At 70.1% G+C, this 13305-nt stretch overlaps 2 protein-coding genes across 2 annotated transcripts; both read left to right on the forward strand.

The window, feature by feature from the left end:
* Positions 1-1726: 1726 nt before the first annotated feature.
* Fam32a (family with sequence similarity 32 member A) lies at positions 1727-5271 on the forward strand. The gene is made up of 4 exons (XM_042671220.1): positions 1727-1835; positions 1923-2064; positions 4251-4304; positions 4404-5271. The coding sequence occupies exons 1-4, from the start codon at positions 1759-1761 to the stop codon at positions 4470-4472; spliced, it is 342 nt and encodes a 113-aa protein (XP_042527154.1). The 5' UTR covers positions 1727-1758; the 3' UTR covers positions 4473-5271.
* A 1702-nt stretch (positions 5272-6973) lies between these two features.
* On the forward strand, positions 6974-11494 carry Ap1m1 (adaptor related protein complex 1 subunit mu 1). Its single transcript, XM_042671219.1, has 11 exons — positions 6974-7157; positions 8204-8360; positions 8446-8513; positions 8832-8962; positions 9213-9360; positions 9798-9924; positions 10084-10226; positions 10307-10378; positions 10447-10605; positions 10948-11149; positions 11229-11494. Exons 1-11 carry the CDS (start codon positions 7116-7118, stop codon positions 11249-11251), a joined length of 1272 nt encoding a protein of 423 aa, XP_042527153.1. The 5' UTR covers positions 6974-7115; the 3' UTR covers positions 11252-11494.
* The last annotated feature ends 1811 nt before the right edge of the window (positions 11495-13305 follow it).

Raw genomic sequence — 13305 nt, forward strand, 5'->3', positions numbered from 1 at the left:
GCCGGCTCTGCCTCCTAAGGCCTCTGGAGCCCAAGCGCCCGCTGTGGGGCCCTGCAGCGGGGTTCCCCTCCCACCCACCCGAAGCCGGCGCCGGGCTTGTCCCCAGGCCCCAACCCTCAGTCTCAGTCCGCCGGGCTTCAGGTCCCGGCAGGAGGCAGTCGCTTGGTGCCCCCTGCTGGCCAGGCCGGGAATGGCCATCACTCTGCCCTCTCACTTTTGTTCCCTTGTGTTGGAGAGCAGGTGTGGCTCTGTCGCTGGCCTGGAACTTGCCGTCCTCCTGCTTCAGCCTCTCAAGCCCTGGGATTACAGGCGTGTGCCACCATCCCCAGCATCCCCAGAGAGCTTGGCAGTGTCTTCCTGACCCCTGGAGGATGGATGAACAGGACTCAGTGAAGCTCACCGCGGCTCCACTCCGAGAGGCTCCAAACTGGACAAGAGCCCGGAGTCTGTCAGCAGGTGGGTGGATACACAGAATGGCTTTCTCCACACAATGAATGCCCCATCGTCACACCCACCAGAAGCATCTCACATGTCCGGCTCAGACAGGAAAGTCCAGACCAATCAGAACAGGTCAGGAGCTGTCCAGGGACCTGGGGGTAGAAGGGGGGGGGGCAAAGCTGAGCCAGGAATGAAGAAGGGCGATGGAATGTTCTAGATCTTGACGGTGGAGGTGCCCATAGGTATGTAAACATGTCAGTAAGAGGAGAGTGTGTTTTGGATAATCGCCACTTTGTCTTGGATGACAGTGTTCTTTAGCGCGGTCCCCACAGTCCTAACGCCTGTCACCCCCAAATTACTTCTGTTCTCTTCCCCTCATCTCAATCCCCAAAACTGCTTCCCACACATCCTTCAATGATTTCATCGGTTTCTCACAGGGAAAGCAGCTGGTGGAGTCCTGGGGTCTGGGCTTCAGGCCTAGGAAACGATTGGAATCGCTAAGGCCCAGGGTACATTCCAGCACCTTCCACCCACGTCTCTCCAGAATGAGGCCTCTGCCTGACCGGGTAATCTTTCTTCTCTCTCTTCACGGTTTTGCGCTCTGAACTCAAGGCCCCTGAACTTGCTGGACAGATGCTCTGCTACTTAGCCACACACCACCCCCAGAGCTTCTTTTCTTCTTTTTGTCGGTCGTGGGGCTGAACTCTGGGCCCGGGCGCTGTCCCTCACTCTTCAGCTCAAGGGCCACAGCGCCACTTCTGGCGTTTTCTGCTTATGTGGTGCTGAGGAATCGAACCACGGCCCATGCCAGGCGAGCGCTCCACCACGGAGCCACCTTCCCAGCCGTCTTTGCTCTCCTTCTTTGCGCCAGTGGTGCGCTGGGCCTTGAGCTGAAGGCCCGCGAGCCGCCCTGAGCTTCTGCACCCAAGGCTGGCGCTCGACCCCCTGAGCCACCGGCTCAGTCTCCAGCTTTCTGGTGGCTCAGTGGAGATAAGCGTCTCCCGGACTTTGCTGCCATAGCTGGCTTTGAACCGCGGTCCTCAGGTCTCAGCCTCCGCAGTAATTAAAAGAAAAAGAAAGAAACGGGTAAGCCCTGGCCTAAGCGGGGAGAAAGCGGAAGTGGGACTCCGGACAGGAAGTGTGGCGGGAGCCACGTTGCGGCGTCGACCACGCCCCCACAGGAAGTGTGGCAGCAGCCTGGGCGGGACGTCCTGGCGGGCCAATCAGGAAGCAGCGGGGGCGGGCGCTCCGGCACAAATAGCGTCCGCAAACCGGAAGAGGCGCGGAGTCGTCGCGGGTCGGGCCTGGCAGCGCGGCGCCATGGCGGCGGCGTACGAGCAGGTGCAGAAGGGGCCGCTGAGGCTGAAGGGCGGCGCCGAGGTCGGCGTGACCAAGCGGTGAGGCCCGCGGGAGCCCTCCGACCCCTCGGCCCTCGCGGCCGCGCCGCGCGCCTGACCCGCTCGTCCCGCCTCTCTCGCTCCCAGGAAGAAGAAGAAGAAGGACAAGGACACGGCGAAGCTTCTCGAAGCCATGGGCTCCAGCAAGAAGAGCGAGGAGGAGAAGCGGCGCGGCCCGGACCCGCGGACGCCGGCGCAGGCGGCCTTCGAGAAGATGCAGGAGAAGCGGGTGCGGGGCGGGGCGGGGCGGGTGCGGGGTGCGGGTGCGGGGCGGCGGGGGACGGGTGCGGGGCGGCGGGTGCGGGTGCGGGGCGGCGGGTGCGGGTGCGGGGCGGCGGGTGCGGGTGCGGGGCGGCGGGTGCGGGGCGGGGGCGGCGGGGGCGGGTGCGGGGCGGCGGGTGCGGGTGCGGGTGCGGGTGCGGGGCGGCGGGTGCGGGGCGGCGGGGGCGGAGCCCGGAAACCGGGCGCCCCGAGGGGACCCCAGGACCCGGGACAGCCTGGGGCGGGGGCGGGGCCGCGGTCCGGTGACAGGCATCGCCTGTGTGTGTTCGTCGGGCCTCAGTTTCCCTGTGTGACTTCGGGTGGTGGCTTCGGTTTGTTGTCGTGCTTGTCTGTCTGTCTGTGTCCTGGGGCTTGAGCTCAGGGCCTGGGTTTTTTTACTCAAGGCTGGCGGGTGCCCTACCACTGGAACCACACAGCTCTACTTCCACCTCGTTCCTGGTGCTTCATTGGAGATAAGAGCCTTGCCGACTGTGTCTTCCCTGGGCTGGCTTTGAACCGAGATCCTCAGATCTCAGCCCTGTCAGTAGATGGGATGCCAGGCGGGAGCCAGGGCGCCCTGCTTGCGATAATCTCATCCTGTTGAGTAGATAGAATCACAGATTTGGGGGAGGTGTTGGGGAGTTGATCGTGGGGCCTGAACTCTGGGCGCTGTCCCTCAGCTCTTCAGCTCAAGGCTAGCGCTCTACCACTTGAGCCACAGCGCCACTTCCAGCTTTTTCTGCTTATGTGGTGCTGAGGAATTGAACCCAGGGCCTCATGCATGTGAGGCAAGCGCTCTACCACTGAGCCACCTTCCCAGCCCCAGGAAGACTGATTTAAAAAATACATTATTATTTTTTTTGGGGGGGGTCCGGTTGTGGGGCCTGAACTCTGGGCCTGGGCGCTGTCCCTCAGCTCTTCAGCTCAAGGCGAGCGCTCTACCACTTGAGCCACAGCGCCACTTCATTTTCTGGTGGCTTATGGAGCTGAGTCTCATGGACTTTCCTGCCTGGACTGGCTTTGAATGGTGATCCTCACATCTCAGCCTCCTGAGTAGCTGGGATGACAGGCGTGAGCCACTGGCACCTGGCTTCCCAGCCCCTTTAATATTTTTGTTAAATTCTATATTGAGATAATCTCCGTAAAGCTTTTTTCTTTTTCTTTATTTTTCTGGTGCTGGTATTGGGGATTGAACTCAAGCGCTCAAGCTTTTGCTTTGCTCTTTTTACCTCTGCTGTTTGAACCACACCTGCACCTCAGCTTTTTGCCGGTTAATGGGAGTTGAGTGTCTGTAGGGCTGGCTGGGATCTGAGGTTGGTTACTCTCAGCCTCCTCAGGAAGGAAGGTAGACTGAGCCACAGCACCAGGTCTTGCTAGGGTTCGTCTACACCCCTAGGGTCCAGTGAGGCCCTTGGCCACTGAGTCTCCCCTCTGTTCAGCCTTTGCAGCCTGCATGGCTGTGTGGCATTGCCGGACACATCGGCACCCGTGCCTCCTGAGAGCTTCCCTGTAGCCCACTTGCTTTCCTTGCTTGTGCTCACCGGGCCCGCAGGGTGGCCGGGGCTGCCTGAGGGCAGGTGGTATGCATGGGTGAAGCGGAGCTGGGCCTGGTGTGTGCGGCGCCGAGCCCTGCTGTCCCTGCTGGTGTTTCCCAGCAGGTCCGAGCCTTCCCCTGACGTCCTGAGGTTTGGACCCACAGTTGTCTGTGGCAGGTGACCGGTCGTGTGTGGCCGTCCTGAAACAACCCACAGTGTGTGCAGAGCCTGTGATGGCAAGGAGAGGGCTGGGTGCCCCTCCCCCTCAGTCCCCCGTGTGGGTGGGTTTAGTGCCCTAGTGAAGCATTTCCGGGCCCTCCCGGGCAGCACCACTGATGGACAAATGGCATCAGTGGCGGCAGCCCCGTCCCCTCCCTGCTGTCTGCTGGGGCCGTGGGCTTGGGGTGTCCTGCCAGCCTTCGGGCAGGGCCATCAGCCTAAGGCCCTGTTGCTGCTCTTTCTGCTGCCCACAGCTGGGGGCAAAGGGCACCAAGCCGTCTGTGTTGGAGGGCAGGCCTGGTGGACAGCCAGCCCTCCACTGACCGGGCTTTCCATGGCTTCCAGCCCCCAGGCCCATCTCCTCATCTCCCCACCCCCATCTTCTGTCTTCTCTCTGCAGCAAATGGAAAGGATCCTGAAGAAAGCATCGAAAACCCACAAACAGAGAGTGGAGGTGAGGTGGGGCAGAGCCAGGGCCCCTGGGCTGTGGGGGCCCCTGGGGAGAGGGGTGGGCGCCCTCCTGATGCCAGCCCTGCTGCTTCCTGCTTCCCAGGACTTCAACAGACACCTGGACACGCTGACCGAGCACTACGACATCCCCAAAGTCAGCTGGACCAAGTAGAGCGGCCGTCCACTCCCACCCCCTGCCGCCCAGCCTCCTCCAGACTCCCGGCCTCCATCCCACACCCCTCGCTCCCAGCCTCCTCCAGGCTCCCGGCCTCCATCCTGCACCCCTCCCTCCCAGCCTCTTCCAGGCTCCCAGCCTCCATCCCACACCCCTTCCCATCTCCAGGCTTCCGGATCTGAAAGAGCCCTTGGCAGTTCCAGGGGAAAGCTGGCCTTACCCGCCTGAAGGGTCCTTTTGAGGTGGGATCCTGGAAGAGGCCCAGTCAGCTGCCCGCCAGGTGAAAAGGAGACCCTCACAGGCCTCCTCCAAGACCACCCTCACCGACCGCTTCCCACCAACGTGGGACTCCCCGCCCAGGCTCCCACAGCCATGGACGCTGGGGCCAGGCAGCCCGCGGGCAGAGCTGCCACTCAAGACAAGGGCTGGCCCTTCCCTGCCCGTTACTGCCATGACGGACCTCCCTGATGCAGGGATCAGTGGGGTGAGGACCTCGGCAGAGCCACCAGCCACCCTCGACCCAGGCCCAGTATGTACGCAGCTGCCCGCTGTGTGGGGCCGCGTGGCTCCCTGGCCTGAAGACAGTGACAGGAGCAGGACACCGAGAGGACACAGAGTCAGAGCAGGTGATGCTCAGGCCTGGGCCCAGCCCTGGACAACCCAGGTCTTTGAGGGCCTCCAGCTACCGTGTCGTCAGAGTGCACCTGCTGCTGACAGACCCTGAACCAGTCAGCAGCCCCAGGATAAAGCCTCAGGCTGTGTGAAACCTGCATAATAAAGCCTGCCAGAGCTTCCAGGAGAAGGCCACCGAGTACTGTCCACCAATGGGGTGTGGTGCTGAACCTGTGTGTGCAACTCCCTTGGCTATTTTGGGCAAGACCAGTGCTCTACCACTTTGAGCCGTAGCTCCACCAGTTTTCTGGTGGTTATTGCAAATAAGGGTCTTTCAGATTTTCCTGCCTGGGCTTGCTTTGAACCACGATCCTCAGATCTCAGGCTCCTGAGAGGCTGGCATTACAGACATGAGCCACTGCCTGCCTCCTGGTGGAACTGTTCTGTGGTAGGCATCTAAGGGAGATGGCAAATGCTTGGCACTGGTCTTCCATACTGTAGACCCTTTGGAGTTTGGAATACTTGCGTATTGAATATGTGCATATGTGTAATGAGATATATTTTTAAATGGTGGTCATGAGGCTTTCATGGTGTGTAATTCTGTTAGCATCCTATTTTGGGTTTGGAACCGTTTTGGCTTAAGGGTGGCCGCTCCATACTCTGATTAGAAGAGTTCATTTTGAGGGCCTGGGAAGGTGGGGCTCAGTGATAGAGTGCTCACCTCCTGTGCAGGAGGCCCTGGGTTCCATTCCTCCGCGCCACATAAGCAAAAAGCCGGGAGTGGCGCTGTGGCTCAAGAGGTAGAGTGCTCGCCTTGAGCTCAAGAGCTGAGGGACAGCGCCCAGGCCCAGAGTTCAGGCCCCACAACCGGACCCTCCCCTCCCCCCCCAAAAAAAGTTTATTTTGATGCTTTTATTACTGAGCTGATTGCTGTGTTGCTCTGGCTGGCCCAATCCCCAGACTCTTGTGCCTCGGTTCCTGAGTGCTGGGATCACATGCAGGCCTGCACCCCCACACCACTCCACACTGGCAACCACTGTCCCGCGGCTTTCGGGCGGCTCAGGCCTGTCACCCTGGCCACTCAGGAGGGGCTGAGGTCTGAGCAAGAAAGGTGGTGAGACATCTCTGCAAACACTCAAAGACTGCAGGCAGCGCGGGGTGAGCCGAGGCGCAGCGCTGGCCCTGAGCAGGCCGGGGCGCGGTGAGCAGGCCGGGGCGCGGTGAGCAGGCCGGGGCGCGGTGAGCAGGCCGGGGCGCGGTGCTGTGAGCAGGCCGGGGCGCGGTGAGCAGGCCGGGGCGCGGTGAGCAGGCCGGGGCGCGGCGCGGTGAGCAGGCCGGGGCGCGGCGCGGTGAGCAGGCCGGGGCGCGGTGAGCAGGCCGGGGCGCGGTGAGCAGGCCGGGGCGCGGTGAGCAGGCCGGGGCGCGGCGCGGAGGCCCGAGCGGCCCCAACAGAAAGGACGAAAGCGGCTACCGAGGCTGCGACGGGGGCTCACCCGCCGGCTCCGGGGCCCCGCATCTCCGTGCAGCTGGCTCTGGAGGCGCTGGTCCCCGCACTGGTGGCCGGCGCCGGCGGCTCGCGCCCGTCACCCACACTCAGGAGCTCGCGGTTCAAAGCGGGCCCGGCAGGAAGGTCCCGAGAGCCGAGCTCGGCCCAGCCTGGCCGCCAGCTCGGCGGCCGCCGCCCAAGCGGGGGAGGTGCGAGTGCGGCGGCCCCGCCCCAGGCTCGCCGCGGTCCGCGCTTGCACCGCGGCCGGCGCTCGGGCTGCGCAGGCCCCGTCCACTCCTCCCCGCCCCCCGAATCCGCTTCCGGGATGCCAGAGGGGCGGGCGCACTGCGCCTGCGTGCCGGCGGCCTCGCGCAGGCGCGTCGCCCAGGCCCCGCCCCAGCCGGACATAACGGTCCGCGCGCGGCTCTCCGGACCGGAAGTGCCGGCGAGGTGTCGCGGGGCGCGCCCGGCCTCGCTCAGCGCCCGGCAGTCCGCGCCGCCGCCGCCGCTCTCGGCCGCCGCCGGGGTCCCCCGCCGCCGCCATGTCCGCCAGCGCCGTCTACGTGCTGGACCTGAAGGGCAAGGTACGGCAGCCCCGCCCCGCGCGTCGCCGGGCGGCGGCGCAGGCCCGGGGCTCGCGGGGACCCTGCCGGGGCCGGGGCCGCCCGGGGGCACGCCCCGTTGCTAGGCAACGCCGCCGCTGTCGCTAGGCGACCGCCCCGCCCCGCCCCGCGAGCCTAGGTCGGGGCTGGGGGGAGGGCCCGAAGCCCCGGCGGGCGCCGGGGTCCCCGCGACCTTTGACCCGAGGCGGGCCCGCGGCCCTCCCGTCGCACTTTAACCTCGGAGGGCGGGCGAGTCTCCGGGCGGGCTCGGCGGGGGCGCGGGCCGGTTCACACCGCCAGGGCGTGTGCGCGGCTGGGCTCGAACCCGCGGCCTGCGCGTCGACCCGAGCCGCGGCGCCACTCCCGGCTTCCCCGGCTTCCGCGGGCGCGGGTGTTCCCGCCCGGGCTGGCTGCGAACCGCCGGCCTCGCCCCGGCCTCGCGAAGCTGGGATTGCGGGCGGGGCCGCCCGTCCCCCCGCGCCCGCGCCCGTCCTCCCGCGCCCGGCCCCCCGCGCCCGGCCCCCCGCGCCCGTCCCCCCGCGCCCGCGCCCGGCCCCCGCGCGCGTCCCCCCGCGCCCGTCCCCCCGCGCCCGGCCCCCCGCGCCCGGCCCCCCGCGCCCGGCCCCCCGCACCCCGGCACTCAGTCCCCGCGCCCGGCCCCCCGCGCCCGTCCTCCCGCGCCCGGCCCCCCTCAACCCCGCGCGCGTCCCCCCGCGCGCGTCCCCCCGCAACCCCGCGCCCGGCCCCCCGCACCCCGGCACTCAGTCCCCGCGCCCGGCCCCCCCGCGCGCGCCGACACGCGGGAACCCCTGCGCGGCCCGCCCCGCACAGGGACGCGGCCGAGGGCGGGAGCGCCGCGCACCCCGCGGCCCGGCTCTGCCCGCGTCCAGAAATTTCTGCTTAAGCGCGACCCCGCCGTGCGCGGCCGGGGCCTGCGGGGGACACTGAGGCTGCCGCGGCTCCCGCGCGGGGCGGGCGGCGGGCGGGCGGGTGGTGGGCGCCGTGGAACCCGCCGGCGCCGCCCGCAGGTGCTGATCTGCCGGAACTACCGCGGGGACGTGGACATGGCGGAGGTGGAGCACTTCATGCCGTCGCTCATGGAGAAGGAGGAGGAGGGCGCGCTCTCGCCCATCCTGGCGCACGGCGCCGTGCGCTTCATGTGGATCAAGCACAACAACCTCTACCGCATCCGCGCGGGGCGGGGCGGGGCGGGCGGGGGTCTGGGGGCCACGCGGGCGCGCGGCCAGAAGGCTCCTTGACCTTGGCGCAGTGGTGGCCACGTCCAAGAAGAACGCGTGCGTGTCTCTGGTCTTCTCCTTCCTCTACAAGGTGGTGCAGGTGAGCGGGGCGGCGGGGTCGCGTGGACGCGGCGGGACGGGGCGGGCGGGCGGCCCTGCGCGCGTGGACACGGCGGGACGGGGCGGGCGGGCGGCCCTGCGCGCGTGGACGCGGCGGGACGGGGCGGGCGGGCGGCCCTGCGCGCGTGGACGCGGCGGGACGGGGCGGGCGGGCGGCCCTGCGCGCGTGGACGCGGCGGGACGGGGGGGGCGGGCGGCCCTGCGCGCGTGGACGCGGCGGGACAGGACGGGCGGGCGGCCCTGCGCACGTGGACGCGGCGGGGCGGGGCGGGCCCAGCTGAGGGCGGCGCATGCGCAGGTGTTCTCCGAGTACTTCAAGGAGCTGGAGGAGGAGAGCATCCGAGACAACTTCGTCATCATCTACGAGCTGCTGGACGAGCTCATGGACTTCGGGTACCCGCAGACCACCGACAGCAAGATCCTGCAGGAGTGAGTGCCCCGGCCCCGGCCCGCCGCCCCTGACCCCGGCCGCCCTCACCCCGGCCGCCCTGACCCCGGCCCCGGCTCGCCGCCCCTCACCCCGGCCGCCCTCACCCCGGCCGCCCTCACCCCGGCCGCCCTGACCCCGCCCCGGCCCGCCGCCCCTGACCCCGGCCGCCCTCACCCCGGCCCCGGCTCGCCGCCCCTGACCCCGGCCGCCCTCACCCCGGCCGCCCTCACCCCAGCCGCCCACCCGCAGGTACATCACCCAGGAGGGCCACAAGCTGGAGACCGGGGCGCCGCGGCCGCCCGCCACCGTCACCAACGCCGTGTCCTGGCGCTCAGAGGGCATCAAGTACCGCAAGAACGAGGTGTTCCTCGACGTCATCGAGTCCGTCAACCTCCTGGTAGGCCTCTGCGCACGCGCGGGCTCGGCCGGCCTGGTCTAAGCTCGCGTGGGCTCGGTCCCGAGGCGCTGGTGTGCTGCTCCCGCGTGACCCTTTCGTGGTGTTTGTTTATTGGCTCGGTTTGTTTACGTGTTTGCCGGTCCTGAGGCCTGAACTCGGGTCCTGGTGCTCCACCACCGCAGCCAGGCGCCCGCGCAGCGCTTTGCGGCTCATCGGTTAACGGACTTGCCCACCCGGGCTGGCTGTGACCCGCGGTCCTCGGTAGCTGGGGCTGCAGGCGCGCGCCCCGGGGCCACTCGTTCCCAGCTGTGCCGCTCGGGCCCGGCCCGTAGCCTGGCCACTCGCGGGGTCCGGGCCCAGGCCGACCCCTCGCTCCGCGGCGCCCTTGAGCCCCACTCCGCGGCAGACACGGCCGCCTTCCCGTGCCTGCACCCCAGGTCAGTGCCAACGGCAACGTGCTGCGCAGCGAGATCGTGGGCTCCATCAAGATGCGGGTGTTCCTGTCGGGCATGCCCGAGCTGCGGCTGGGCCTCAACGACAAGGTCCTGTTCGACAACACGGGCCGTGAGTCCGGGGACCGGCGGGGGGCGGGGCTCTGCGCCGGGGGCGGGGCCTGTGGGCGGGGTCTTGCGCCGGGGCGGGGCTCTGCGCCAGGGGTGGGGCCTGGGCGGGGCTCTGCGCCGGGGGCGGGGCCGGCCCTGACCCCGCCCCTCCCGTCCCCAGGCGGCAAGAGCAAGTCAGTGGAGCTGGAGGACGTGAAGTTCCATCAGTGCGTGCGGCTCTCGCGCTTCGAGAACGACCGCACCATCTCCTTCATCCCGCCGGACGGCGAGTTCGAGCTCATGTCCTACCGCCTCAACACGCACGTGAGTGCCCCGCGCCCCCGCCCGCCCGTGCCCCGGTTTTCCCTCCGCAGCAAAGCCAAGCTCCATCCCGGCCTCCGCAGGTGAAGCCGCTGATCTGGATCGAGTCGGTGATCGAGAAGCACTCGCACAGCCGCATCGAGTACATGATCAAGGTGGGGGGGGCCGGACCCGGGCAGGGGAGGGGCGGGGGGGGCGGGCCTCACCCCACTCCTCCCCTCAGGCCAAGAGCCAGTTCAAGCGGCGCTCGACGGCCAACAATGTGGAGATCCACATCCCCGTGCCCAACGACGCCGACTCGCCCAAGTTCAAGACCACCGTGGGAAGCGTCAAGTGGGTCCCGGAGAACAGCGACATCGTGTGGTCCATCAAGTCCTTCCCGGTGAGGCCCCGCAGCCCGCCCTCCCCCCACACACATCCGCCCTCCCCCCACACACCCCTGCCCTCCCCACACACACATCCGCCCTCCCCACACACACCCCGCCCTCTCCACACACACCCCTGCCCTCCCCCCCACACATCTGCCCTCCCCCACACCCCTGCCCTCCCCACACACACATCCACCCTCCCCACACGCACCCCGCCCTCTCCACACACACCCCTGCCCTCCCCCCCACACATCTGCCCTCCCCCCCACACCCCTGCCCTCCCCCCACACACACCCGCCCTCCCCCACACCCCGCCCTCTCCACACACACCCCCGCTCTGACTCCCCGACCGGCAGGGCGGCAAGGAGTACCTGATGCGCGCGCACTTCGGGCTGCCCAGCGTGGAGGCGGAGGACAAGGAGGGGAAGCCGCCCATCAGCGTCAAGTTTGAGATCCCCTACTTCACCACGTCGGGCATCCAGGTGCGCTACCTGAAGATCATCGAGAAGAGCGGCTACCAGGCGCTGCCCTGGGTGCGCTACATCACCCAGAACGGAGGTGAGCGGCGGGGCCGGGGTGCGCGGGGAGGGCCCGCCCCGCCCTTGGGCCCCTGTGACCCCGTGACCTCGCCCCCCAGATTACCAGCTCCGCACGCAGTGAGCTGCCCGACGCCCTGCCTCCACCGCGCTGTGGACACCGCGCCGGACGCCGCGGCCCCGCGCTCCTGGGGCCGCCTCGGACCTCGCGGGCTCGGGGGTCCCCTTGGGGTCCCCGCCTTGCCTCTGTGCGTTTGTTGCCATGTCGCCCTCCCACCCAGCCTCCCGCACCCCAGTCCGCCGCCAACCAGCGCTTGGTGGCTCCGGGGCCGGCCCCGCGAGGGGAGCATGGCGCCGGCCGTGGCCGCCCCCGCCCCGCCCCGGCCCGGCCCCCGCCCCGCCCCGGCCCGGCCCCCGCCCCCCCGGCCCGGCCCCGGCCCCGGCCCCAGCCGCAGCAGTGGGCCCCCGCCCCGCCCCGGCCCGGCCCCCGCCCCGCCCCGGCCCGGCCCCCGCCCCCCCCGGCCCGGCCCCGGCCCCGGCCCCAGCCGCAGCAGTGGGCCCCCGCCCCGGCCCCGGCCCCCGCCCCCCGTCCCGGCCCCGGCCCCCGCCCCGGCCCCAGCCGCAGCAGTGGGCCCCGGCCCCGGCCCCGGCCCCCGCCCGAGGGGCGCGGCCGCCTGGCAGCGCCCGCATTAAACACGTTCACCGCCTCCGCCTGCGCCTCCATCGCCTGCGCCCACCCCGTGCGCCCCACCGGGCCCCGCGGCCTGGCCCCACCCGCGACGGGGAGGCGGGAGAAGCCCGGGCCGGCGCTGCCCCCGCGGCTCAGGCCGCCAGGGAGGCCGGGGCCGGGTCCAGAGCCAGCGAGAGCCCGAGGTGGGCCGCGGCCCGGCGGTAGAGCACCGGCCGTAAGGTAGCAGCCGGGCCGAGCTCGAGACCCGGCCCCGACTCGAAGTCAAGTGGCGTCGCCCTGGCCCCGGGGAGCCGCCCGCGCCCGCCGTGGCCGCCAGAGGGCGCGCGCGGGCCGCGGACGCGTCCTCACTCCGAGGGCCCGCAGCGGCCATCGCCGCCAGAACCCGCCGCCCGCCCCCTCGGGCGGCTGCCCCCGCCGCCCCTGCCCTCGCGTCCCCTCAGTGCGGGGCGGAGGCCCGCGCCGTCCCTGAGCCGCGGCGCTACCGAGGGCTTTCTGCGGGCCACTGAGGTCGGGGTCGCCTGCCCGGACTCCGCCGCGGGCGGCAGGCCCCAACCCCTGCGAGCGAGCGGGCGGCGGCGGGGGCCTCGCTGAACATAACGTGGGCGCGGGGCCCCGGGTGCGGGGGTCGGGAGTCGGGATCCAGGAGGGGCGCCGCGGGGAGGCGGACCAGCGCCGGCTCCGTCAGCGGAGCCTTCTGGTGCGGGCCTCGGCCCGGCCCCGCCCCGCCCCGCCCCCCAGGCCCCGTCCCAGAGACCCGACTCCGCCTCCCCAGACCCGCCTCAGAACCCAGCCCCGCCTCCTCAGACTCCAGCCCCGCCTCCTCAGACCCCAGCCCCGCCTCCTCAGACTCCAGCCCCGCCTCCTCAGGCCCCAGCCCCGCCTCCTCAGGCCCCAGCCCCGCCTCCTCAGACCCCAGCCCCGCCTCAGACCCCAGACCCGCCTCCCCAGACCCCAGACCCGCCTCCTCAGACCCCAGCCCCGCCTCCCCAGACCCCAGACCCGCCCCTCCAGACCCCAGACCCGCCTCCCCAGACCCCAGCCCCGCCTCCTCAGACCCCAGCCCCGCCTCCCAAGACCCCAGCCCCGCCCCTCCCGACCCCAGACCCGCCCCTCCAGACCCCAGACCCGCCTCCCCAGACCCCAGACCCGCCTCCGCAGACCCCAGACCCGCCTCCTCAGACCCCAGACCCGCCCCTCCAGACCCCAGACCCGCCTCCTCAGACCCCAGACCCGCCTCCTCAGACCCCAGACCCGCCTCCCCAGACCCCAGACCCGCCTCCGCAGGCCCCAGCCCCGCCTCCTCAGACCCCAGCCCCGCCTCAGACCCCAGACCCGCCTCCTCAGACCCCAGACCCGCCTCCCCAGACCCCAGCCCCGCCTCCGCAGGCCCCAGCCCCGCCTCCTCAGACCCCAGCCCCGCCTCAGACCCCAGACCCGCCCCTCCAGACCCCAGCCCCGCCTCCGCAGGCCCCAGCCCCGCCTCTCCA

Source organism: Dipodomys spectabilis, unplaced genomic scaffold (assembly GCF_019054845.1).
Source record: "Dipodomys spectabilis isolate Male_0828 unplaced genomic scaffold, ASM1905484v1 ptg000609l, whole genome shotgun sequence".
NCBI lineage: Eukaryota > Metazoa > Chordata > Mammalia > Rodentia > Heteromyidae > Dipodomys > Dipodomys spectabilis.

Coding starts and splice junctions, on each gene's coding strand:
- Fam32a (XM_042671220.1), top strand. CDS start 1,759: ATGGCGGCGGCGTACGAGCAGGTGCAGAAGGGGCCGCTGAGGCTGAAG. Junction 1,836..1,922: donor GAGGTCGGCGTGACCAAGCG/GTGAGGCCCGCG, acceptor TCTCGCTCCCAG/GAAGAAGAAGAAGAAGGACA. Junction 4,305..4,403: donor CCCACAAACAGAGAGTGGAG/GTGAGGTGGGGC, acceptor CCTGCTTCCCAG/GACTTCAACAGACACCTGGA.
- Ap1m1 (XM_042671219.1), top strand. CDS start 7,116: ATGTCCGCCAGCGCCGTCTACGTGCTGGACCTGAAGGGCAAG. Junction 9,361..9,797: donor TCGAGTCCGTCAACCTCCTG/GTAGGCCTCTGC, acceptor CCTGCACCCCAG/GTCAGTGCCAACGGCAACGT. Junction 10,606..10,947: donor GGTCCATCAAGTCCTTCCCG/GTGAGGCCCCGC, acceptor CCCGACCGGCAG/GGCGGCAAGGAGTACCTGAT.